The 25,076-nt window shown below is 33.8% G+C and overlaps 1 protein-coding gene across 16 annotated transcripts in view; it reads left to right on the top strand.

The window, feature by feature from the left end:
• The window catches only part of LOC128214151 (cAMP-specific 3',5'-cyclic phosphodiesterase 4C-like), a 406,322-nt gene that overhangs the window by 325,964 nt on the left and 55,282 nt on the right, over window positions 1-25,076 (top strand). For 13 of the 16 annotated variants that reach the window (XM_052920452.1, XM_052920462.1, XM_052920459.1 and 10 more), the window contains 2 exons: window positions 9,551-9,658; window positions 17,162-17,286. In XM_052920452.1, coding sequence (XP_052776412.1) covers window positions 9,551-9,658; window positions 17,162-17,286 — 233 coding nt within the window. Of the gene's footprint in view, window positions 1-443; window positions 962-9,550; window positions 9,659-17,161; window positions 17,287-25,076 lie in introns of all 16 variants that reach the window. The other 3 variants (XM_052920455.1, XM_052920453.1, XM_052920454.1) reach the window with 1 other exon arrangement.

Below are 25,076 nucleotides of genomic sequence, written 5' to 3'. Positions count from 1 at the left end.
GTTTTTGTAAAGATGATTGCGGTTAATGGATTCCTTGTTTATATCATTAGGACATTAGGATGTAGAAAATCTTCTACTTTTCATTAGTCCCATTTTATATATATTTTTATAGTACTTGTTGCCAATTCCACTGCCAAAGTATATAATTTAGTTAATGGTTGGTAAAACTGTTCTTTATTTAAGTAAAGATTAGTTGTGACTCAAAGTATTCTTCACACTGAAAATTGTAATTTGAGAAAATTATTATCCTCAAGGAGAAGAAAAAATACACCTGACCATTACATATAATTATGCAACATTATAGTGCATGTATTAAGATTACCAAGTCTCTTTCCTTTCAACTTTGGTTTCTATTTGTGTGTGTGGCCTTCATTTTGTAACCTTTTTTTTTGTCAATATTGAACATTTAATCACTAAATTGTTCTAATCTTCTCTCGTTTCAGAAAGTGCCAAGGGAGAAAACTCAAGCTGGAAAGATCACTTGATGGATTGGAGTTTCTTCCCTTATATATGAAAATGCAAATACACAAATAAAGCTGTAAGTGGAGTGAAGTGGTGTGTCAATGAAAAAAGCTCTATGTAAGCTGGGTAAAGGCTTCCATAGCCCAATGCCTGCAAGTGAAATTTCCTCTACGGGAGCGAAAATGGAAAAAGTAGTTCCAGCTCAAAATAATGTTAGTGCAGTGAATGACAAACAATCACAGAATGACCGACATGGGCGGAATGATCGACTAAAACACAATAATGACAAGGCCCTCAACCCTCTGAGGGAGCGGTACAACTCTGCACCACCTAAGCGACATGACGGCTATTTGAGCCCCACCACTCTCAGTCCCATGCCAAACTGCTTGGAGGAGTCGCCGCCACTCATAGCTGTAGACCCCGCCACCCTCTTATTCCATCGTACACAGAGTACCTCTGCGCTAAGAGTGCCCAGACAGAGGAGTAAATTCTGGCAGAGGTATTTCCCAGTCAAAGATTTAGATGAAATCATGTTTGGTGCTCTCTGTGTTAGATTTGTATTTCAAATAATTATTGTTTAAACCATATTTCAGATCATTGTAAAAACCATACTTCAGAACATTGTTCAAACTGTATTTCAGATCATTGTTAAAACACTCTTTTCAGACAATATAAGCTTAAGTGTGTTCATGATAAAATTATTTCTGTGCATGACAATATTTTGCATTTTAGAAATAACATTTTGCTTCCTGCAAAGGGAAGTTACTCTATTCCATACATTTTATTTCTGCTTGAGCTGTGTCCCTTGTAGAAAATATACAAATGTAGTTTGTTTGTTTTTGTAACAGATTGATACAACAAAAATATAATATGTTGACTGTGTTATTTAAAAATAATTAATTGAAGATGGATTGCTTTTTAATAGATTCAATATGTATTAACATGAAGAAGTTTGCTACATTGCTCTTTTGTGCTTACACAGCTTTTATACAATTAAACATTGATATATTTACAGGTTTACAAATTTATTAGCATGCATGGTTACTTTAAAAAGAGGATTCATATGACTTGCATCAAAAAGGGGTTCTATATGACTTGTATTAAAAAGGGGGTTCTATATGACTTGTATTTAAAAGGGGGTTTCTATATGACTTGTATTTAAAAGGGGGTTCTATATTACTTGTATTTAAAAGGGGTTCCTATAAGACTTGTATTAAAAAGGGGGTTCTATATAACTTGTATTTAAAAGGGGTTCTATATGACTTGTATTAAAAAGGGGGCTCATATGACTTGCATCAAAAAGGGGTTCTATATGACTTGTATTAAAAAGGGGGTTCTATATGACTTGTATTTAAAAGGGGTCCTATAAGACTTGTATTAAAAAGGGGGTTCTATATAACTTGTATTTAAAAGGGGTTTCTATATAACTTGTATTAAAAAGGGGTTCTATATGACTTGTATTAAAAAGGGGGTTCTATATGACTTGTATTTAAAAGGGGTCCTATAAGACTTGTATTAAAAAGGGGGTTCTATATAACTTGTATTTAAAAGGGGTTTCTATATAACTTGTATTAAAAAGGGGTCCTATAAGACTTGTATTAAAAAGGGGTTCTATATGACTTGTATTAAAAAGGGGGTTCTATATGACTTGTATTAAAAAGGGGGTTCTATATGACTTGTATTTAAAGGGGGTTCTATATGACTTGTATTAAAAAGGGGTTCTATATGACTTGTATTAAAAAGGGGGTTCTATATGACTTGTATTTAAAAGGGGTCCTATAAGACTTGTATTAAAAAGGGGGTTCTATATGACTTGTATTAAAAAGGGGGTTCTATATGACTTGTATTTAAAGGGGGTTCTATATGACTTGTATTAAAAAGGGGTTCTATATGACTTGTATTAAAAAGGGGGTTCTATATGACTTGTATTTAAAAGGGGTCCTATAAGACTTGTATTAAAAAGGGGGTTCTATATAACTTGTATTTAAAAGGGGTTCTATATGACTTGTATTAAAAAGGGGGTTCTATATAACTTGTATTAAAAAGGGGTCCTATAAGACTTGTATTAAAAAGGGGGCTCATATGACTTGTATTAAAAAGGGGTTTCTATATGACTTGTATTAAAAAGGGGGTTCTATATGACTTGTATTTAAAAGGGGTCCTATAAGACTTGTATTAAAAAGGGGTTTCTATATGACTTGTATTAAAAAGGGGGTTCTATATGACTTGTATTTAAAAGGGGTCCTATAAGACTTGTATTAAAAAGGGGTCCTATAAGACTTGTATTAAAAAGGGGTTCTATATGACTTGTATTAAAAAGGGGTTTCTATATGACTTGTATTAAAAAGGGGGTTCTATATGACTTGTATTTAAAGGGGGTTCTATATGACTTGTATTAAAAAGGGGGTTCTATATGACTTGTATTTAAAGGGGGTCCTATATGACTTGTATTTAAAAGGGGTCCTATAAGACTTGTATTAAAAAGGGGTTTCTATATGACTTGTATTTAAAAGGGGTCCTATAAGACTTGTATTAAAAAGGGGGTTCTATATAACTTGTATTTAAAAGGGGTTCTATATGACTTGTATTAAAAAGGGGGCTCATATGACTTGCATCAAAAAGGGGTTCTATATGACTTGTATTAAAAAGGGGGTTCTATATGACTTGTATTTAAAAGGGGTCCTATATGACTTGTATTAAAAAGGGGGTTCTATATAACTTGTATTTAAAAGGGGGTTCTATATCACTTGTATTTAAAAGGGGTTTCTATATAACTTGTATTTAAAAGGGGTTTCTATATGACTTGTATTAAAAAGGGGTCCTATAAGACTTGTATTAAAAAGGGGTTCTATATGACTTGTATTTAAAAGGGGTCCTATAAGACTTGTATTAAAAAGGGGGTTCTATATAACTTGTATTTAAAAGGGGTTTCTATATGACTTGTATTAAAAAGGGGTCCTATAAGACTTGTATTAAAAAGGGGGCTCATATGACTTGTATTAAAAAGGGGGTTCTATATAACTTGTATTAAAAAGGGGTCCTATAAGACTTGTATTAAAAAGGGGGTTCTATATGACTTGTATTAAAAAGGGGTCCTATAAGACTTGTATTAAAAAGGGGGTTCTATATAACTTGTATTTAAAAGGGGTTCTATATGACTTGTATTAAAAAGGGGGTTCTATATAACTTGTATTAAAAAGGGGTCCTATAAGACTTGTATTAAAAAGGGGGCTCATATGACTTGTATTAAAAAGGGGTTTCTATATGACTTGTATTAAAAAGGGGGTTCTATATGACTTGTATTTAAAAGGGGTCCTATAAGACTTGTATTAAAAAGGGGTTTCTATATGACTTGTATTAAAAAGGGGGTTCTATATGACTTGTATTTAAAAGGGGTCCTATAAGACTTGTATTAAAAAGGGGTCCTATAAGACTTGTATTAAAAAGGGGTTCTATATGACTTGTATTAAAAAGGGGTTTCTATATGACTTGTATTAAAAAGGGGGTTCTATATGACTTGTATTTAAAGGGGGTTCTATATGACTTGTATTAAAAAGGGGGTTCTATATGACTTGTATTTAAAGGGGGTCCTATATGACTTGTATTTAAAAGGGGTCCTATAAGACTTGTATTAAAAAGGGGTTTCTATATGACTTGTATTTAAAAGGGGTCCTATAAGACTTGTATTAAAAAGGGGGTTCTATATAACTTGTATTTAAAAGGGGTTCTATATGACTTGTATTAAAAAGGGGGCTCATATGACTTGCATCAAAAAGGGGTTCTATATGACTTGTATTAAAAAGGGGGTTCTATATGACTTGTATTTAAAAGGGGTCCTATATGACTTGTATTAAAAAGGGGGTTCTATATAACTTGTATTTAAAAGGGGGTTCTATATCACTTGTATTTAAAAGGGGTTTCTATATAACTTGTATTTAAAAGGGGTTTCTATATGACTTGTATTAAAAAGGGGTCCTATAAGACTTGTATTAAAAAGGGGGTTCTATATAACTTGTATTTAAAAGGGGTTCTATATGACTTGTATTAAAAAGGGGTTCTATATGACTTGTATTTAAAAGGGGTCCTATAAGACTTGTATTAAAAAGGGGGTTCTATATAACTTGTATTTAAAAGGGGTTTCTATATGACTTGTATTAAAAAGGGGTCCTATAAGACTTGTATTAAAAAGGGGGCTCATATGACTTGTATTAAAAAGGGGGTTCTATATAACTTGTATTAAAAAGGGGTCCTATAAGACTTGTATTAAAAAGGGGGTTCTATATGACTTGTATTAAAAAGGGGTTTCTATATGACTTGTATTAAAAAGGGGTCCTATAAGACTTGTATTAAAAAGGGGGCTCATATGACTTGTATTAAAAAGGGGTTTCTATATGACTTGTATTAAAAAGGGGTTTCTATATGACTTGTATTAAAAAGGGGTTTCTATATGACTTGTATTAAAAAGGGGGTTCTATATGACTTGTATTAAAAAGGGGTTTCTATATAACTTGTATTAAAAAGGGGGTCCTATAAGACTTGTATTAAAAAGGGGGTTCTATATGACTTGTATTTAAAAGGGGTTCTATATGACTTGTATTAAAAATGGGGCTCATATGACTTGTATTAAAAAGGGGTTTCTATATGACTTGTATTAAAAAGGGGTCCTATAAGACTTGTATTAAAAAGGGGGCTCATATGACTTGTATTAAAAAGGAGTTTCAATATGACTTGTATTAAAAGGGGGTCCTATAAGACTTGTATTAAAAAGGGAGTTCTATATGACTTGTATTTAAAAGGGGTCCTATAAGACTTGTATTAAAAATGGGTCCTATAAGACTTGTATTAAAAAGGGGGTTCTATATGACTTGTATTTAAAAGGGGTCCTATATGACTTGTATTAAAAAGGGGTCCTATAAGACTTGTATTAAAAAGGGGGTTCTATATCACTTGTATTTAAAAGGGGTTCTATATGACTTGTTTTAAAAAGCGGGGTTATATGACTTGTATTAAAAAGGGGGTTTATATGAATTGTATTATTGTGTTTAAGTTCCACATAACAGTACAATATTTAAAAGATAAGACTCATTTAGCTGGCATTTCAAATAAATCAAATGAATGAAGGTAGGTAAGCGATTGAATCTTTTGAAATTCCTTGTTATTATTTTTAAGATTTTTTGTTCGTTATTAACATTGGCATTTCTCACACTATTGAGGTTATTTTAAAATTTTAGTCCTCTGGTTTATTTTCTGGACAGACATTCGTACAGAAACAAGCTTGATCCACAAAGACACTCACCCTTATTTTGATCTAATGGATGAGACCAAACTTGGTACTTGTCCATATTGATCCAGCGGCTTACAGACTTTCAGATCAATACAAGATATAAATGTATAAATCCACAGAGAACCGCAAATGCAAGCCGCAATGTTAAACTGTCTTTGCCAGTGACAGAATATTTTCCCAACACAATTACAGGATTTCTTAAGATTCAGCAACATCGTCTCCTTGCTAATGTCAGCTCTTCTCCTTTGAACATTTTGATGGAGATTATTTTGAACATAAAAAAGAAGTCTTCAACAGAATGGTAATGGAATAGTCTGGTCATCATTGTTAGATAACGCAAAAATAGACATGGGCAAAGTAGAATTCTATTTTAACACAAGGCAATTACAAATTATTTGTTTGTTATACAATTTTCTTGTATATAATGTACTTCATTTAAGACATCAATTTTCTGTGAATATAAAAAGTATTTCCATAACGTTGACATATATTTCCTGGAATTATTTCTTTTTTTCTTCAGAAACATTCTGTCTCTGCTTGGTTATATTTGAGTCATTTAATAAGGACTGCTGTTATAATAAGATCACGAACATGCATAACCTGTAATGGTCATTAAATTCTGTGACTTTCATCAGACCCTGTGAGGTTAAGGCAGGAAAAATGACTGGTTCATTAGCTAATATTGTTTTATCCTACATATTCAGGCCATTTTAATTTGCCGGCATGTCAGGTTGATTCAGTAACATAATGCTGACAGTTATGATTATACCATTTTTGAAATTAATTTTTAATTAAGTTCTCTTTTATTGGAAAATGAAATAAAAATTACAGGCATGATTATTGCGTAAAACAATATAGAATTAAATTAAGAAGAAAACAATAGCAATTTGTTTAAGGTAATAAATAGTAATTGCCTGGAACTCTTATCTTCTTATCCCTGTGTATTATTGACATGTGTTCATATTGTTTTGACACTTTTTTGTTAAAACACAAGGATTTAAATCATTTTTAACAGTTTTGTTTAGGGAACTTTATTGGATTTTGTCATTAAAATTAACTGAAAATGCATAGCAATTTGATATTCTTAAAAATGTCTTCAAACTAAGAGCAAAAGTAATTGTTCTTTATGTTTTGTGATTATATTGTTATGATGCATCTGTTGTGAAAGATTTTTGTGCTTTTTGCCTTTTGATTGGATAATAACTTTTATATGTTCTTATTTACAGTGAGACATTATTAACTTGTTTTTATTTTCCTTTCCAGCATTTACGTAATATATAAAACTATATTGTGTATAGTACGATTTAAGAAGTTTTATTGCAGATTTGTGTAGATTAATTACGTAACCAGCTTCTGGTTTAGTGGACACCTAAGCCCCATTAGTTCAGCCCCTGGTTTGTGGACACCTAAGCCCCATTAGTTCAGCCCCTGGTTTGTGGACGCCTAAGCCTCATTTAAGTTCAGCCCCTGGTTTGTGGACACCTAAGCCCCATTAGTTCAGCCCCTGGTTTGTGGACACCTAAGCCCCATTAGTTTAGCCCCTGGTTTGTGGACACCTAAGCACCATTAGTTCAGCCCCTGGTTTGTGGACACCTAAGCCCCATTAGTTCAGCCCCTGGTTTGTGAACACCTAAGCGGTCGGGATTTTGTTTCATTACATATTTACACCTCATATAAAAATGAGCATTTGAAGACCATTTTTTTTCTACATGTACTGCCCTAAAGAGGCTTTTGACTGGTTAGATTTGGGTTGGGGGAGCTAGGGCTGGGGGAGCTAGTTTTGGGGCTGAGGAGTTAAGGTTGGGTTGAGAAAGCTAGGTTTGGGATGGGAGAGCTAGGGCTTGGGGCTGGGCTTGGTTTAGGGCTGAGGAGTTAGGGTTGGGTTGAGGTAGCAAGGTAACGGGTGGGTGAGCTGGGTTTGGGGTGGGGAGCGAAAGAGGTTGGGTTGAAAAAGCTAGGTTTGGAATGGGGGTCAGCTATGGTTAGGGGTGGGGGAGCTAGGTTTGGGGTGGGGAGCTTGGTTTGGATAGGGAGAGATAGGGTTAGTGGTTGAGAAAGCGAGGTTTTGAATGGGGGAGCTAGGTTTGGATTGAGATAGCTAGGTTTGGGGTTGGGAGCTAAGGGCTGGGGAGTTAAGGTTTGGTGGAGGTACAGCTAGGTTTGGGGTTTGAGAGCTATATTAATTGTGGGGTGGGGGAGCTAGGGTAAGGAGTGGGGGAGCTAGGGCTTTGGTAGGGGTATCTGGGTTTGGGGTGGGGAGCTAAGGTTGGGTTGAGATAGCTAGGTTTGGGTAGGGGGAGCTAGGGCTGGGGGGTGGGAGCTAGGTTTGGGGCTGGAGAGTTAAGGTTTGGTTGAGGTACAGCTAGGTTTGGGTAGGGGAGCTAGGGCTGGGGGTGGGGATGCTAGGTTTGGGGTTGGGAGCTTTAATGTTTTGGGTGGGGGGGGCTAGGGTTGAAGCAGTAGTTAGTGCCTCTTCACTTAACCACGGCCCGTGTTCACTAACATCTTGAGGCTAAGTTTGAGACTCGAGCTCAGGCAACTGAATTCTTAATCTATAATAAAAAATATTTTGACAAAAGCCTGATTGTAGAACTGCTTATTTGTTAAAGGCACAGACATTTTGACCATATTTGCTTCTGTTGTAGCTTTTTGACAACAAAAGTTTGCTTTGCCGAGTCTGAGTCTCAAATTCAAGCTCAAGATTTAAGTGAATGCAGTCTTGAGTCGTGGAAATTTTTGTTAGCAAATTGTCACTCTCACTTTTTCTTTTAGATATTGGATCCCCTGCTATTCTGTAGACTAGAAAAAGGCAGTATTTTTCTGTTCGATTAAAGAAGATTAAAATAAATTTTATAATGTAATGGAATTTAAAATGAAATCCAGATTACAGGATTACAAATGATGACGACATTGTGATTACATTTATTGGCATTGATAATTTCCAATAATGTTGTATTATATTTAGTAAGGTTTGGGGTCATTCAATGTATACAATAGTGTGTGAAATCAGGCTATTAAAATAAATAACAGACAATGAGTTACTAGGAATTAGTAGATCAGCAAAATATATATTTATGGACTATTTAATTGATTACAGATTTTTCAAAGGAAAAATAATTTTAAAATTACTTAAGTTTAATTGATATGAATGACTATTACCTTTTTTCAAACAACACATTTGAAACAGTTTCATTTTTGTTCTCAATTTTCAAGAAAAATTATTTTTACCATAATGTTATATAAGAATAGTGACATTTTCCGGATTCTTTAATAAGACCCACAACTGCAGCTCAATAGGGACTAATGTTTAGTTTTCACGTGCAGGCGTGTTAGTTTATTTCTCCGTAAATCACTCCAATATTGAACGCTTGGTTATATTCCTTATAGGAATATTGATGATTTCCTCTGGTGTTCAACTCTAAGGCTTCACAGGCTCATCTTCAAAATTCTCCTCACAGTTTTTACTTATTTTCATATAAGCTCTCTGCATGAATATTGGAATGTTGAGTGGCTTAACCGAATTTCAAAGTGATAATAACTTTAGTGCTAGATCTCTCAACTGTTTTTTTGAGGATTAAATTCTGAGGGTGAATATCGTGTGTTGAAAGTGTTCACAATGCAGAAGCTGGTCCAGTACCTTACACCGAGCTTTAAAAACAACAGCTGCAATGTCGTGAAGTTGTCTAAACGAGAACGCAAGAGAAGTCGCGACAAAAGCAAGGACAGAAACAAACAGAGCTCGAGCACGCTGAAGGACAACCGACATGGCGACAACTACAGTTTTTCTTCGTATTTTCATTCCAGGCATGCCGAGGACCTTATTGTGACCCCTTTTGCTCAAGTGTTAGCCAGCCTTCGAAGTGTACGCAATAACTACATAACGCTCACCAATGTTCAAGCCTCACGAGACAGGTTAGTGCGATATCTCATTTATACTTTTTATTTTTAAACTTATTATTTTTTTATTTCTTTAGGCCTTAATAATCTGAAGACCTAGGCAGGACCAATACAATTTCCAAAGAAAATAATGGCAGACCATCAGTCAAAAAACATATCTTAAAACTTATTTTAAAACTTATTATAAAACTGATCTAAACTAACAGTGATTAGGCAGTTAAGCTATAGTGAAGCATGCAAGTCTGATTTGGTTTGAGCCATACAATATTTATCAACTATTCTGACTGTCTTTAACACAAAGTTTGGAAGGCCTATTAAGGGCCAGATCTTGTCTTTCCAGTGTCAGCCTGTCTGTTGGTTCTACAGCCTCAGTCTGTACTTTTGTCACCGTTTAATTATGTCCGTCGACCTCTATGAATACTTGTTAAGTTCCATGAAGCTTATGTACAGATTCTTAGGAAAAAATTCAAGAAATAATCTTAAGTAATATTTTAATATTTTCAAACATGAATTTCTCTTAAAGATTAGGATTTTAATACTTTCAAATCCAATACCTAAGCAGATATTTATTGACACAATTACCTATTATGGCACGCAGTTCATGTGAGGTTTATAACCATTTAAGCCGCCTTCTAAGTTCATTATACGCCATACTATTTTACAGAGACATATAATACTTTGTTGAAATATAGGACAGGAACATTGGGGCTTTAACTGGAACAAAACTGAACAATCTACTCCCGTCAACCCTTGTCTCAAAAGTGTATTTTTTTATAAATAAATGTTGGCCCAATGTTTTGAAATTGTTTTGAAATTAAAACATTAATCAAATTTCTACTAGGAAAACAACTGTAGAGTATAGAAAATTACATAGGAAAGTAAACAAACTTTTGGCATGAACCCAAGACTGCTGGAAGTGTATTCAACTTTTTAAACCAGTCAGATAGAAGGGGATTTATATTGACTGATACCCCCATCATACTACATCCTCAAAAATCTGGTAGGACTGTCAGAACTTGGTCAATGTAGAAAGAACGGAGTAGACACCGTTTAGGACGGGGTATGGTCTTTATGGATGTGAAGAACGTGAGCAGACTTTGAACATGTTAAAAAAAACGTAGTGAGGATGTCGTCGAATTAGGACGTAGTAAAAACTTAATAAGAACGTATTAACGATGGCTTAGACAAAGTGAAGGCGTAACTAAAAGCTAGAAGGAACTTGATCAACGTACTGCAAGCGTGGTACTAGACGGGTAATATTGAATGGCGTTCCCATCACATTTTCTCTAGGTTGTCATTGCGTTTTTGCTACATCAATGAAGTTCTCACCACGACCTCTACACGCTTTAGCTACGACTATGATATGTTCATGCCACGTTGTAGAAGACCTCGTTCGGTTGTTAATATGTTCTTTTGGTGCTTAACACGTCTGGGACACGTTTGTATCAGGTTCTTAGCATGTCCTGTCAGGTTCTGAACGATCATATATAAATACGGGATTCAACTCCCCTTTAAATTTTTTATGCCAACACTAAAATTAATGAAAAAAGGCCAGTTATAAAAAGAACACAGTAATTCCATCTCGATCACATTAACAAATTAAGTCAAGTCACAAGAACGTAATGAGGACATGATAAGCACTTGGTAAGTGGTGTGCGTGTGAAGATGCGTGCAGTAAGAACATATTTGGAACGTGTGAGACGCATTGAATGCATGGCAGGGACGCAGTAAGGACTTAGTATGCACTTGAGTAAATTTGAACGCGTCCTCGCTGCATTCGTCGAAATTGCCAGGATGTAATGCAGTCTTCATGGTCTTTGCCTGGTGTGTTAGGGGTATAACATATGTTCCAGGGATACTAGTAGGTGATCGACCCTATATGGGATATACGGGGCAAAGGAAACCATTTCAGGTGAGACGGTGAAGCCCTGTATATCCCATATCAAGTCACCTTCTAACCCTGTAACATTTATTATATATATATATATATATATATATCACATTTACAGCCTGTTTACATTAATCAAGATGCCAGCACTACTGGGAAATGTTTCATTTATCATTGGTATCAGAAAATAGATGCCATTTTTGTACTTTTGGTACATATAAAGATTAATGACCCAATATGGAAAAATATGAGGTCACTGTGTGACCATGTGCTGGACCAATGGCATTGTATCATTCATGTTGGACGGGTGATATATCAAAACTCCTTGGTCTTATTATCTTTGACACATGAGAAAAGGATTTGAATCTTCCATACATAAGACCCAATGCAGAAATAGACAAATTAATCTGGTTTGATTTTAAGCATTTGTAAGTAAATAAATTGTTGAAGGGACTAAACCCTCTTTCTGGTAATGTCAATTAATGTTATGTTTATGGTGTTTGTTTATTTTGATTAGGAAATCAATGCTATTCTGTTCTACAAAACTTCAAAATATGGAATTAGGATTAGAAATTTCTTTGAAAATTGTCAAAATTTGAATGTTGTTGCTGATTTCTTAAATTTGAATGTTGTTGCTGATTTCTTACAACAAATAAATGTTTTTCAAGCATTTCTGAAATGGGAAGTAAAATGTAGTCCTCAGTTGATGTCACTGCTTTTATACTCACAGACAATCTTAAAGCTCATTTTCTCAGGTCTGTTGCAGATTTGGAACTAACATTCATATCAATTGCTTAAAAGTTCATTTACATTGATATTCATTGAATTTGGGTGCCAAATTATTACTGTGTTGATTTCATTAAAAGTGAAAAGCTGAATGTGAAAATTGATGATCTAATCATTGTTTATCATCAGCTCTATGGAAAATGTTCTCAAAGTTTCTTATTTTCACTTGGATTAAAGTTATGTTCTGGTGTGGTCTAAAACAAATTGTATTTCAGTGTCATATTACAACAAATTTTATCCAATTTCCATGAAACATGGTCAGATAGTTTTCAGCATAGTATGTAAGACCAGTGTTAATTTGGGTTATCTTGGGTCAAAAACTAGGTCACAAGGTCAAAAAATAAAGACAAAAATTGTGTTCATAAATTCAATCTTCATTAAAGTACAGACCAGTGTGAATGTGGGTCAGCAGCTTTTACATTTTCCTCTTTAGACATACATGCTGCTGCAAAATCGCATTTGTCAAAACAAAAAAGTTGACTTTAATGAAGTGTCAGTATCAACCACTTAATCACAAACATGTTATGTAAACCCTAATGGAAAAAGGAGAGATTAATCATTTTTTTAATGTTTAAAGGACAATAACCGTCAATGAACTGTGACCTTATTGTATGGATGAAGATCGAAGTCTTGTTCACTTTATGTTGGACCGGCAGCATGTATTTTTCAAGGATTATAATCGTAATTGAAGAAAGCCCTGATAAATCAATATGTTTTTGAAAAGATTCTGACTAAATTAACAATTAATATACAAGCTTTTTCCAATATGATCTTGTCCATAATACTGTTTGATTTATTGATGACGTCAGAAGCCACACTACAGGCTGCCTTTAATGAATATTTTGTGCGATTCCATCATCTAAATGTAGTGATAAAATGCAAATAGCAGGCTAGCGATTTCCTAGGAGACGTGAAATTGTCTCCTGAATTCTGAGCCCACCAATTGACGTTTGATTTCCCTGAGAATCGTACAAAGACAAATTAATGCTTCTTAGTAAGATAGCTGACTCAGTGACTGGACCACATTTGTCATTCAGCCAGCGAGTATACATTCCTTATTTAGTTTGTGTGCTCTCAAACAGGACTTCATTATGCCAAATCCATATTGAATTGTAAATTATCTCTGAACTGCATCCAGCTGCCTTATTTGGGCTAAATCGGATTGTGAACTATCATAGCAAATATGGTCGCTGGAATTTGGTTTGGGTTTCTTATTTGATTTGTGTATTATCCTTGTAATGAGATTTCTGGACAATGGTACAGAGAAAAAATATTGGAACAGATTATGTATTGTACTTTTTTGCCCAGGAAAGCTTATATTTTCATTGGTTTAGATTGCTTTTGTTTGTTCCAAACTGAAGTTCTGTCCAGATTTACCATTATGTGGTGTTTTAAACATTATTATTGTTAGACGAGAGACCTTTCCATCCTTGCTTGTCAACTGTTCATAAATTTGATTAACCAGAACATCATTTGCAAATCAACACTGCTATCAGAAGTCACTGAGAGAGGCATTCACAACATTCTTTATGGAGTAGCAAAAAATGGTCCATACATTCTTAAAACATTTGCATTGTTCATAAGAATAATTCCCAACCATTCGCAAGATGCTGCATAATTCACTAGGACAAGACCTAGCGAATGGTTGCAAAGTTTGTGATCGCTACAACTACTTTGCGATGATTAAGAATAGCTTACATAATTATACTTGCGATTATGTTGCGAAAAAGTGAAGAATATGCTTTCATTGCGAATTTCAAGGGCATGTTGCTAGTATTCGCAACAATAAACGAATGGTATTGAGTGATTAAGACCATTTACAAATGCTTTGTGACCATATCCAAATCATAATGATTAATTGGCAAGTGCAATTGCAAGGAAATCAGGACTGGGTGAGAGCAGGATTGAAGTGAAACCTGAATAAGGACAGTCTCCAAGATTAGCTGTATTTCGTGCATCACTGATTCAAACATTTCAGGACCTCATAGTTGATTTATCCAGATATGTTTTTCATTAATCAATGGTAATGAGCTTGATTGCCTCTGACATTCAAACCAGTTCAGCTAGAATAGATATTGTTCAGGGTCTCAGGAAGTGTGCCACAATTATGATCCGGTTGTGTATCTTACAGCACTGTTTCATTTAATAGATATACCGTATAGAAGGAAAATCTATCTCGGAGAATATTCTGGTGATATGTCTGGCATCACTCTGAAATCTTGAAAATATGATATCATGAAAAAAAAATTATGGCAATTTTTCAAGAAAGATTTCAATTTTTATGTTTTACATTTATCGTTCTGACGTATGCACCAACAAGCACCAAATAACTTAAATTAAGATTTCAATTTTGACGGTCTGAGGCTGATGGTAATGTCTGCTCTATTTCTGTAGATCACCCAAATTTAACTCATAACATATTCATGGCATCCGACACTCATGATGCTTGTGTTGTGTTGTTCTTTCTTGCAATTAATGTTCTCCGACTGTGCTGGAGGCCATATTTGCCGGCCTGTAAATGTCTAGCCATGTTATTAAGATCTTCTTGCTATGTTAATTGTCATCTTCAAGTAGACTGTAACAGACTATTATGACACGGTATGACAGTTGTTACAATTTTCTTTACAAATGCATTGACATTTGTGGAAATTCTTCAGAATTACTATTACTGTTTTTGATTGGTAAAGTTTGAAATTGGCAAAGACTTATCTGTGCTGACCAGGGTTTATTATGTGTATAGGGGTCAATATATACAGTAAGATGCAAATGTATTAATCATCTGTGTCACGTCAACTTTGGGGCATTGTTCGGCTACATATGTTTTGGTGCTAAAATTAGCATTAAAGGAAACGTCAATGTCCCTTTTGCTTGATGAAGGACAGGATTGTCTGAGGGAAAGTCTGACATAGGCTCTAAATGTCCCGCAAAATATCACTGATTGCGAGCTAGAGATCCTTGTTTGTTCACTGGGTCCCCCCTACAACTGTCAACTGTTCAGGCCAACTCATGCTTTTTATTCCGTACCTCAGGACGGTGCTGTATTCAGTGGTTTATTAGGCTTGGTGCACAGCGTCCATTCAGAAGTCTCGAATGCAAATTTGAACACTGAGAAATGTCAACAAACAAAATTAATAATGTATCCTAATTTGTGAGGCCCCTGGGTTACCCTTTCTTAACATGTTTTCATCCAGCTTGAATTAATTACTGTGAAATGCATGAGGAGGAAACCGGAAAGCTGCTTTTGCACAATACGTTTTGCCCACTACTGACAGGCGGTCTCAGGGTTGTCCATACACGCTGTTCCAATATGGCAGGCTGTAGCTGCTGATGCTATAAAACTGTTACATTGATACAATAAAGAAATGATCTGGGCTTCAGACTTAACATGCTTACACAGTGCCCCATTTCTCTTTGAACTCTGTATTATAAGGGCATTCGTGTATTGAAGTAGGATACTTTAGCTTTAACTTTAAAGAATAAAATTGTTACCAAAAGAGTGCAAAAATAGTTTTAAATGTTACGATCTTGTTCCATAGACTTGAAAACTGCAGTGCGTTCAGTAAGGCAAGCGTTAACAATACGCTCGCAAACGTTTTGTTTTGTATCCCTGTTGCAACACAATGCATCAACTGCAAGCGTAGAACCAAACATCAAACGTTCGCGGCAAATATCTTTACTGAACACACTGCTGTAACAGCAATATTATGGGATGAACAATAGTGTAAAACAAAGAGTTTTCCTGTAAAATATCTTGTATAATAATCAAATCAACATTTTGTCACCAGATTAATATTCAAGTTCTATTTTAAGAAAACTTGTAGAAGGAAATGATGATGATATCTTTAAAGAAAACAAAAATGGAAATGATATATTGGCAGACTGTAGGATTGGTAGGTTTTGTATTGCTTTTAATGCTGCCGTTTTATAAAGAATGCCTGCAAGATATCAGGATTGCTTTTTTACAAAAAAATCAATGGACTATAATAGAATGATGTGTCTTATTATTTCTGGGTTGTAGCTGAATGTTCCAGGCTTTATATTACCATTCCTCGCCTGTTTCCAGTATTATATAAGATTATATTGATGTGTGATCAGAATATTAAATTTACTTTATTCGTTCAAAATGAAAATTATAACAAATTGGTTATCATTGTTATTGCTTCAATTTCATATATATGATGAAAACATGTGTTCTGTCTATAAATAGTTTATCAATAATGTGACAATAAGGTTGGCTATAATTATTATCTGTGGCGTCACAACTGTGGTCATGATCAGTATTTCATAACATAATTCATTAAAAAAAAAAATAATGGAAATCACCAAGTTGGATTTAATGTTGAAATAGGAGAACATCTCTTATGTTGCTTCGTTTTCTCATAATAAAGAAATTTATAGAGCCAGTATTTATAAAGTTCATAGTTTCTAAATGAGGCTTTTGGTATTTGATTCTTAAAAAAAACCCGTAATCTCCAAAGTCAAGTAGATAATACACTCAAGTATAAAAACATGAACCACACAGTGTTGAATTTGACTTAAGTTGGTATTTCTGGGGTTATGTACAAACCATGCAGTTTACAATTTGATTCACAGTTACTTTATCCCGCTAGTTTATTTTCATTTATACTTTTTTCTGCACAAGTCTTATAAAATCAACCTCTAAAATTTGTTTGTCTGTATAATTCTACAAATTTGAAAACTCTGGCTCTGATTTCTTTCTACTGAAGAAATAGGAAACAATAGGGTTATCTCCTATGGTCAATACAAGTTATATTTACCATCAATTTTAAGTGCTCTTTATTTGTTATTTACTTTATTTCTATATCTGTGTGCATGTATTTCAGAGGCCATACAGGTCGTTCAGTTCCCAGTCAGAACCACACAGGAGCAGGGACGCCCCAGCTGACACGCTCGGGTGAGCGGGACTCTAACCACCCAGCACAGTCAACCAAACCACAGTCCCAAACAGGTAGGTGCTTGTAGGACAATCTAAGTAGTTTCCCAAAGTGCCTATAAGGATATGAAAGAAGAAGAATACAACATTCTGGCACTTGATGTAAAATTATTTTAAGTTCATCAGATCAAGAAAGGTCCCACCTCTGGGGATTGTACCAGGGACACCTAATTTGTTTGTTTTTTCTGGTTCCTTAGTAGTAGACATTCAATGAAGGCTCAATGCACGACTCTCATGAATTATGTCCTAACAGACTAATGCCCTACAGCTCAACATATAGGGATACAGCTCAACATATAGCGATACAGCTCAACATATAGCGATACAGATCAACATATAGCGATACAGATCAACATATAGCGATACAGATCAACATAGCGATACAGTCCAACATGTAGCAATACAGCTCAACATTAGTGATACAGCTCAACATAAAGCAATACAGCACATCATATAGTGATGCAGCACATCACATAGTGATACAGCTCAACATTTATTGACATACCATTGAAAATTTGCCATGACCTCTATCAACATTAACATCAATATTTCAATTATTACCATTACATCAAAACTAAGAAGGCTTTCCAAATGTTCTTAAATAAAACATTTAAGGGAACGAAACATCAAATGGCTTCAGTTTAATAGCTTTCAAGTGCTGTAATCTTGATCTTGTATATTAAAGCACTTTAAGTTTACAGTCAATGCACAACACTCTCTGATCCTTGCTGACATGCAGCATTTTGTGCAGATTCAAATTAAGCTATGATGCACTTTTCACCGCATACAAACTACTTAACTGTATGTGCATATGTTTCCTGTGAATCATCATTCGATGACTCGCCCAACACTACTTCATATCATTGAAAGAATTGCATCAGCAACACATTCAGCCAGCTGGCCCAAAAAACAACATTGTAACAGGATTTCAACTCATTCAATGCTCACCAGGGGCAGTAATCATGTATGTAGTTGTTTACATTTTATTTAGGATTTAGCTCCCTTACATATAGCGATTTGATCTCACATGTCAATGTGTACACACACCGGTCTCAAAAATAGACAGTAAGACCGGTGTGTACACAATGATACAAATGTAAACCAATCCATTTGGAACACCTCGGCCATTTTCCAGAAAAACAACCTTGGATGTATATGGACGGTTTACAATGTCAGAAATCTTTACATTTAACTACTCTGCAAGCAAATCTTGTAGTTAAATCAATTAACCTGAGTTAAACTTAATGACTTTACTTTAGGAATCTTGATTATTTTTTTATTTTATTTATACACTTCACTAGCAATCATTTTAAACATAGTAATAAAGAATACACATTTAAATACAATTAAAGAATGAATTAAATATATTGTATACAATTTAACATACTACTTTTTCTGATGTACCAGCAAACATCTGAGGTTGTTTTTGATGGCAAATAGCTGTAGTATATCAAATGAAATACCATATTTTTTTACTGGCAGATCTCATGATAATTCTTTATTTAAAGCTATATTTGTTTTCATATACTAAGGAAGAATTTGATTACAGTGTTATGTATAACGAATTTGAAAAAAAAATATCCGATAAAACTTTAATTTAATAAAGTATAATTGTTGCTTTCAGTGTTATATCATACTTTTTTTCCTGAGTGTCATAGAAAAACATATTTAATTTTCAAGAAATCAATTGAATTATACTTAATTTGAAACACACCTCCCAGGAAAGTGGGAAATATCAAAAACATTATTCTGCAGTTTATGAACTGGTATATATTAAGCTATATCTTTGACAAAATCAAATATACACTATAATAAATCTAATTAAAATATTTCAGTGAACAGCTGGCTATGATCAGAAATAAAAGGAAATCAACTTCCTGTGCGTTTTTGAACAATGAAGGGAAAGACTAAATACTGTCATCTATAATATAGTATAAGGAAAACTTTAAATTTTAAATTAGATAACTGTCATTTTTTTTTTATGTCATTAAGATCATAAAAAAATAATAATAAATATTTAATTAATGAAATGTTTTTTTTGTTTTTGTTAGTTATACATATTTGAAACTTCTTAATTATTTCCCACAGTAGAAATATATTGTTTTGGTTTGGATTCCATGTTTCAATTTAAGTGCAAACAGTTTTAATGCATGTTAATTCATCTTCATTAAAACAAATTGTATGTTGACTTGTTTTTGTGCTATATAAAGCATAAAATAGATTTAAAATGAGCTTTTAATTTGGCTGCAGACGTCATTCAGATTTTCAATATTCTTAATTGCTGAACTCATTTTCTTTGAATAATCTTTCATTAGTAAAACTTAAAACCCAAATAAATCTTAAGCTGATAAAAACCATATAATTAAATGATAAAAAATACATTATATGATATGTTGAACATTACTTTTTATATAGCTAAATAACAACGAATTTCCTACAATGTAACAAGTAAAATCGAACCTCCAATTTTAATTACTGCCCACTCCTGTAAAAAAATATTTTCATAAAATCTCTGAAGAACATGATGACCTAACATTGCAATAAACTGGAAATAACACTGATTTCCAAGGAATTTAGATGAAACTTTGTACCAGGGACAATATACATATATATATATATATATATATATATATATATATATATATATATATATATATATATATATATATATATATATATATATATATTAGGGATGCAAACGAATATTCGAATATTCGATCAAACGTTTGGTATTCGAATGTCAAAATCGGTATTCGAATATTCGGAAAAAGAGTAATGATACTAATTCTCAATAAAGAAAGTTTGTTTGTTTTGTTTTTACAACGACTGGCCCCTAATGCCAGAGGTGTGAATGTGATGACAATACACTAAACACGTGTCATATGTCATTAAGGGACATATCGTCGGGTACTGTAAAAAGTCCCCTTACTTTTACAATAACTGACTAGGAATTGGCTTTAACTTTTAAACACCAATGTTTTGTCCTGGCTGCAAATTAAGCTGGGCATCATAGCTCAAATCGCCGTGATGATATGAATGCCATGTGCTACAGTAATGTTGTTACATATATGTGCTTTAAATTGTATTCCATGTTTCGATACAACGTTCGCGCTTTAAAATGTAAATGTATAGTATAGCGTTTTATGATATATTTCCTCCATTGTTGAACACTGGATGAGTCAAATCCAGATATGTTTTCGTTTTATTTTTTTACTAGTTCCCGAGTTGGTTTGGGTTTTCCATAGTTACATTTAGTCAATTTAAAGATCAATCTCAGAACGAGGCTGCTTGTCCTATGGAAAGACCCTCTGTTGGCGCAAAACGCTATTTGACTAGGACTCTGGGACAGCTAATTTCACATTGTTTACACATATAAAGGCAGCGGAATTGAAATTATTTGTTTGTGTTGTTTGTCTGTTTATAATATATTCTTTTTTCTTCCTGAAAATTGCGAATTTCAAAGGCATATTTGGAGAAAATCGGGGTCCGCCGCTACGACAAATACGGTCAAATTGCACCGGCTATTACTTAAGCGAATAATAATAGTAGTTTACTACATCTTCCAAAATATTGATTTCGGTAAATGAATATTCGAATATTCGATCGAAAGAATTACCGAATATTCGAATATCAATTTTGCCATTCGTTTGCATCCCTAATATATATATATATATATATATATATGTATATGTAGGAAGGCCCATAACTCTGACTTTAGTAATTGTTGACTGCGTGATGCCCTAGAGAAACGTATCAGATTCCAATCATGATATGCAGGCAAGGCTTATGTTGCTGTCAGCTTCGAATTGCACATAGTTTCCCTGGGAGATATTCTATTTTGTATAAGAATACAGATTCAATTTTTACTTATTTAGTCATCGTAAAGGAATGCATCGAAATTGCAGTTATTGTCTAAAAACTAGATGATGGATGAGCTGGCCGAGGCTTGTTATTTTGTTTACAGCAAATCAAACTAAATTAAAGTCTTGTCAGCGTAAAATTATAATTGAATGAATAGATACTAACAATTTGTTTCAAAGAAACTATAAACTTGTTTTGATAAACAACAGACTTAACTGGAAATCATTTCATTCAATGAATCTATTGATTTTTTTTGGCCAGATCTTATTATTTTTGCCAGATCTTATTATTTTTATGATCAACATAAAATGTTTTTACATGTTAAGTCTATGTTAATGCAGTCTAACTGTCATGAAATAAAGAACAAAAATGGCATTAGCATTGTGAAACATTTGTTACCATTGAAAAAAGAATAAAATATTATGAATTATAGTTTATGAATGCTTTCATTAAGTTTATTTGTTAAAGATTTGACATGAACATGAAATGGATTCATCACATTTGTCAGGTCACGAGGAAATCCATTAACCTGATAGGCACATGTCAGGAACATCTCAAACTGAAAGTCACTGCTGAACAGATGCTCTGCATAAAAATAAAGTTGATTACAATTCAGGTCATAACTAATTAACATCAGAAAAGTAGTCAGAAATTCAAATAACACTGGAAAAAGAAATACATTAAAGATAATGACCAAATGTTCTTAAAGCCAGATTCGAGGTGCATTACTAAGTCTTTGAAAACCTTGCATAATTCCCTTGTTGTATACAAAAGCATTGTTTTTTTTACCATATTTGTGAAGTGAATTTACATCGTTGCCCTCATAAGATGTAAGTGTCAGGAAGTAAAACTACTAGAAGTGATCAATTACTTCAACATGTAATACATTGTTGCTACTTAAATAATAATTAATTTACTAGTCACTGAAGGTCATGATCAAGTTGCCACCATTAATTTGATGGCCTTTAAAGGGACGTAAGGCACTCAAATCGGCAAATACAGTATTTCCTTAGAACAGCCTAGAATTGTCAATACCATCTAGTATGTGGCTGATAAAATACATTATTTTACATGATTTAAAATATTTTCCAGACAATCTTGTCGTCTAACACACTCACTTTTCACTCACTGACCTAACAATAGAAGTTGTAGCCAATGCGCTGTAATTTTCAGAAATGGTAGCCTCTTTCAAAAGTTTCTATGGATAAATTTCATCACCAATGTTTATCTCTCAGGCTCTGTGAATATACGTTGTTTCGCAGCAGTTTTCTGCTTCCTTGCACTGTCTGTGTTTTTGGGAAGCCATGTTGTATGTATATTTAGCATGTGAAAGTCATGTGATGAAAGTTGATAAATATAGCAAAGTTATTTTTAAACTTACTGCGTTACTAGACATACCCAGTAGATTTTGAATTGGAAAAAGTATGCAAATATTACATAACATAGATGAGTCGAAAGCGATATGGTACATCAGTAAGATTCAATGCGTTGTACACAGTGAGCAATATAAATTTTATGTATGTTTTGCAGACATCAATTATGTGTTTTTCTTGCAATTGTATCATCTGGTGTCTTTGTCCCTTTAATGTTACAATGTTTGGTTTGCTTATGCTTGAAGACATGTGTCCACTCTCAATGTTTCTTATAATTAAAATGCGTTCAATCATAACATCATGTCATCTTGCGGCCAAATGGACATATATTATCCAGTTACTGGACATTTGATATGATTGTGTCCAATAGAAAGGTGATAAAGGCTGGTCAGCAAGAAAGTCATGGATCTGTCAAATCTTTGGTTTCATAATTATAACAATTGGACATAAAGGATATAGTCCAACCATGCATAATGAATAAACCAGATATAAAATATCATGAATCATCTGGAAATTAATTAAGAAGGCATTGTCGTAAATCATCTAACAAATTAATATACGGTGCGTGAACTGTAACAAAAGACTTCTCTGACGCATGGAGCTGCACTCAATTCCTATTGCACGTATTTTCCGCATTCTAGTCCCTGGTTTTAATATATCAATTAAGTGCATTGGCTGTCAAAACGTGCACCGTTTACATAAAGGATTTTTTTTCATGATTATTTAAGGTGAAGAACGGTTTGAAGCCTGTGTGTAATTCAAACTAGGGACCAGTGACTTACAAGGTAGCATAACCAATCTAGCATCTGACCAGTGACCACGGACATATCTCCCTCTCTATTGTGATGGTATGAACAACATATCACAACCAACAACACCATTCAATTTGTCACAAACAACAACACCATTGTCACAAACAACATAAAAGTGCACAGTGTGGTCATCATTATTCTGTCCTTGGCAAGTAAGTTTCAGATGTCTACTTCTGATTTAACAACATCAACTTGACTAATGTATAGGATAAATTAAAAAAAGTTTATTTTATGATTGTTCAGAGAAAGTCTGCAGATGTTTACACTCTAGTGGATGATAGACAATGGATTTATTTCGTGGCAATCTCTTCTACCATGAAACATTTGCAATAAAAAATCATTATCATTTTTGCTGTTGTCTTCATGAGTTATTTCTTGATCTCATAAAGAATAACCCACAAAGTACACTTGTGATGGATTGCTGTCATCTGTTTGGTATAGGTTCAGTCTTATTTAACTGATCAGCTTTCCTGATTTTATAACCTGAGTTGAGGTGGCTGTAAGGTCTCGGCCCTGCTCACAGGCCAGTCACTTTGTCATTAGGGTGAAACAGCTGTCAAACCACAAAGTAACCATTCTCCATGTCACCATTTGAATTTATGTTTTAATTATATCAAAAGTGATATGTATCAGGAAGCTACGATTTCTCTCCTCCAGGGGGAATTATTGATGATGACCACCATGACTCTCTCCAAATGCCATGAGTTCTGTACATTTAGAAAGCTGGAACATACTTGTATTGTGAATTTTACATTTAACATAAAAAGTCATGATTCTCTTGGCTTTCTGTTTATAACTTAGAAACCATTATAATAAATATTATGCTCATTTCACTTATATTTGGAGCTTAACACCTGCCTCACTGCAAGCTGTTATGTAAATCATTGTTGATGTTTGCTTTAAATTTCCGTTTTTGGATATATCGTGCACAGGTTATTCTTAAAACACCGACATCTCTCTGTAGTTTTAACGTTGTAAGGGAGTATCTTAAAGGGACTATACACGAGATTGGCACCAAAAACGGGTTTTTTTTGTAACAAATTTCAGGACAATTATTTAATAAAATGTTTTACTCTTTGACATAATAATTGTAAAAAACAAAAAAATGTAAAAAAAAATTGAGTCAGAAACCGGGTTTTAACCGGTGTCGTCAAAATTGCAGTCCAGTACTGTATCCATTGTGCTACGAAAGCTTACCCTTAACAGTTGGATTATTTAAGCTATATACTTAACTTGGTAATATCGCGTGATAACAATGACTAGCCAATCACGAATAAATTCTACTAGGTATACATACCTAGTAATCTTTTTTAATGGAAAGATACGAAAAAACTGCGAAAAAAATTAATTAATTCTGAACTTATGAGGTACTTCAGTTATTTATTTTCTATGCATTGTAGACATCGATACCAAGTTTATGTCAATTTTCGACAATTTTCTTCTTTTTTTTCGCTATTTCATCATATGGTGTATAGCCTCTTTAAAAACATAAGTAACATTTGGCTTTGATAATACATTAAAACAATGTTTTATTTCAATCCACACTGAAAGTGACCTTGACCTTTATTCTGACAGAGTTATAATGGGATGCTCTCTGCCATAATCATGCTGACAGCAAAAATAATAGAACGTTAACTTCAAAAAAGCAAGACAATAGTCTGACCTTTTTTGTACCAAAATAAAAATAAGTAAAAACTAAATAGATCTCGAGCAGGAAACATGGGCTGTAATGAATCATAAATACAGCAATTCTGACATT

The sequence above is a fragment of the Mya arenaria genome, chromosome 13 (genome assembly GCF_026914265.1).
Source record: "Mya arenaria isolate MELC-2E11 chromosome 13, ASM2691426v1".
In the NCBI taxonomy this organism is placed as follows: domain Eukaryota; kingdom Metazoa; phylum Mollusca; class Bivalvia; order Myida; family Myidae; genus Mya; species Mya arenaria.
The sequence above is the reverse complement of the archived record's forward strand: the minus strand, read 5'-3'. Positions and strand labels throughout refer to the sequence as shown.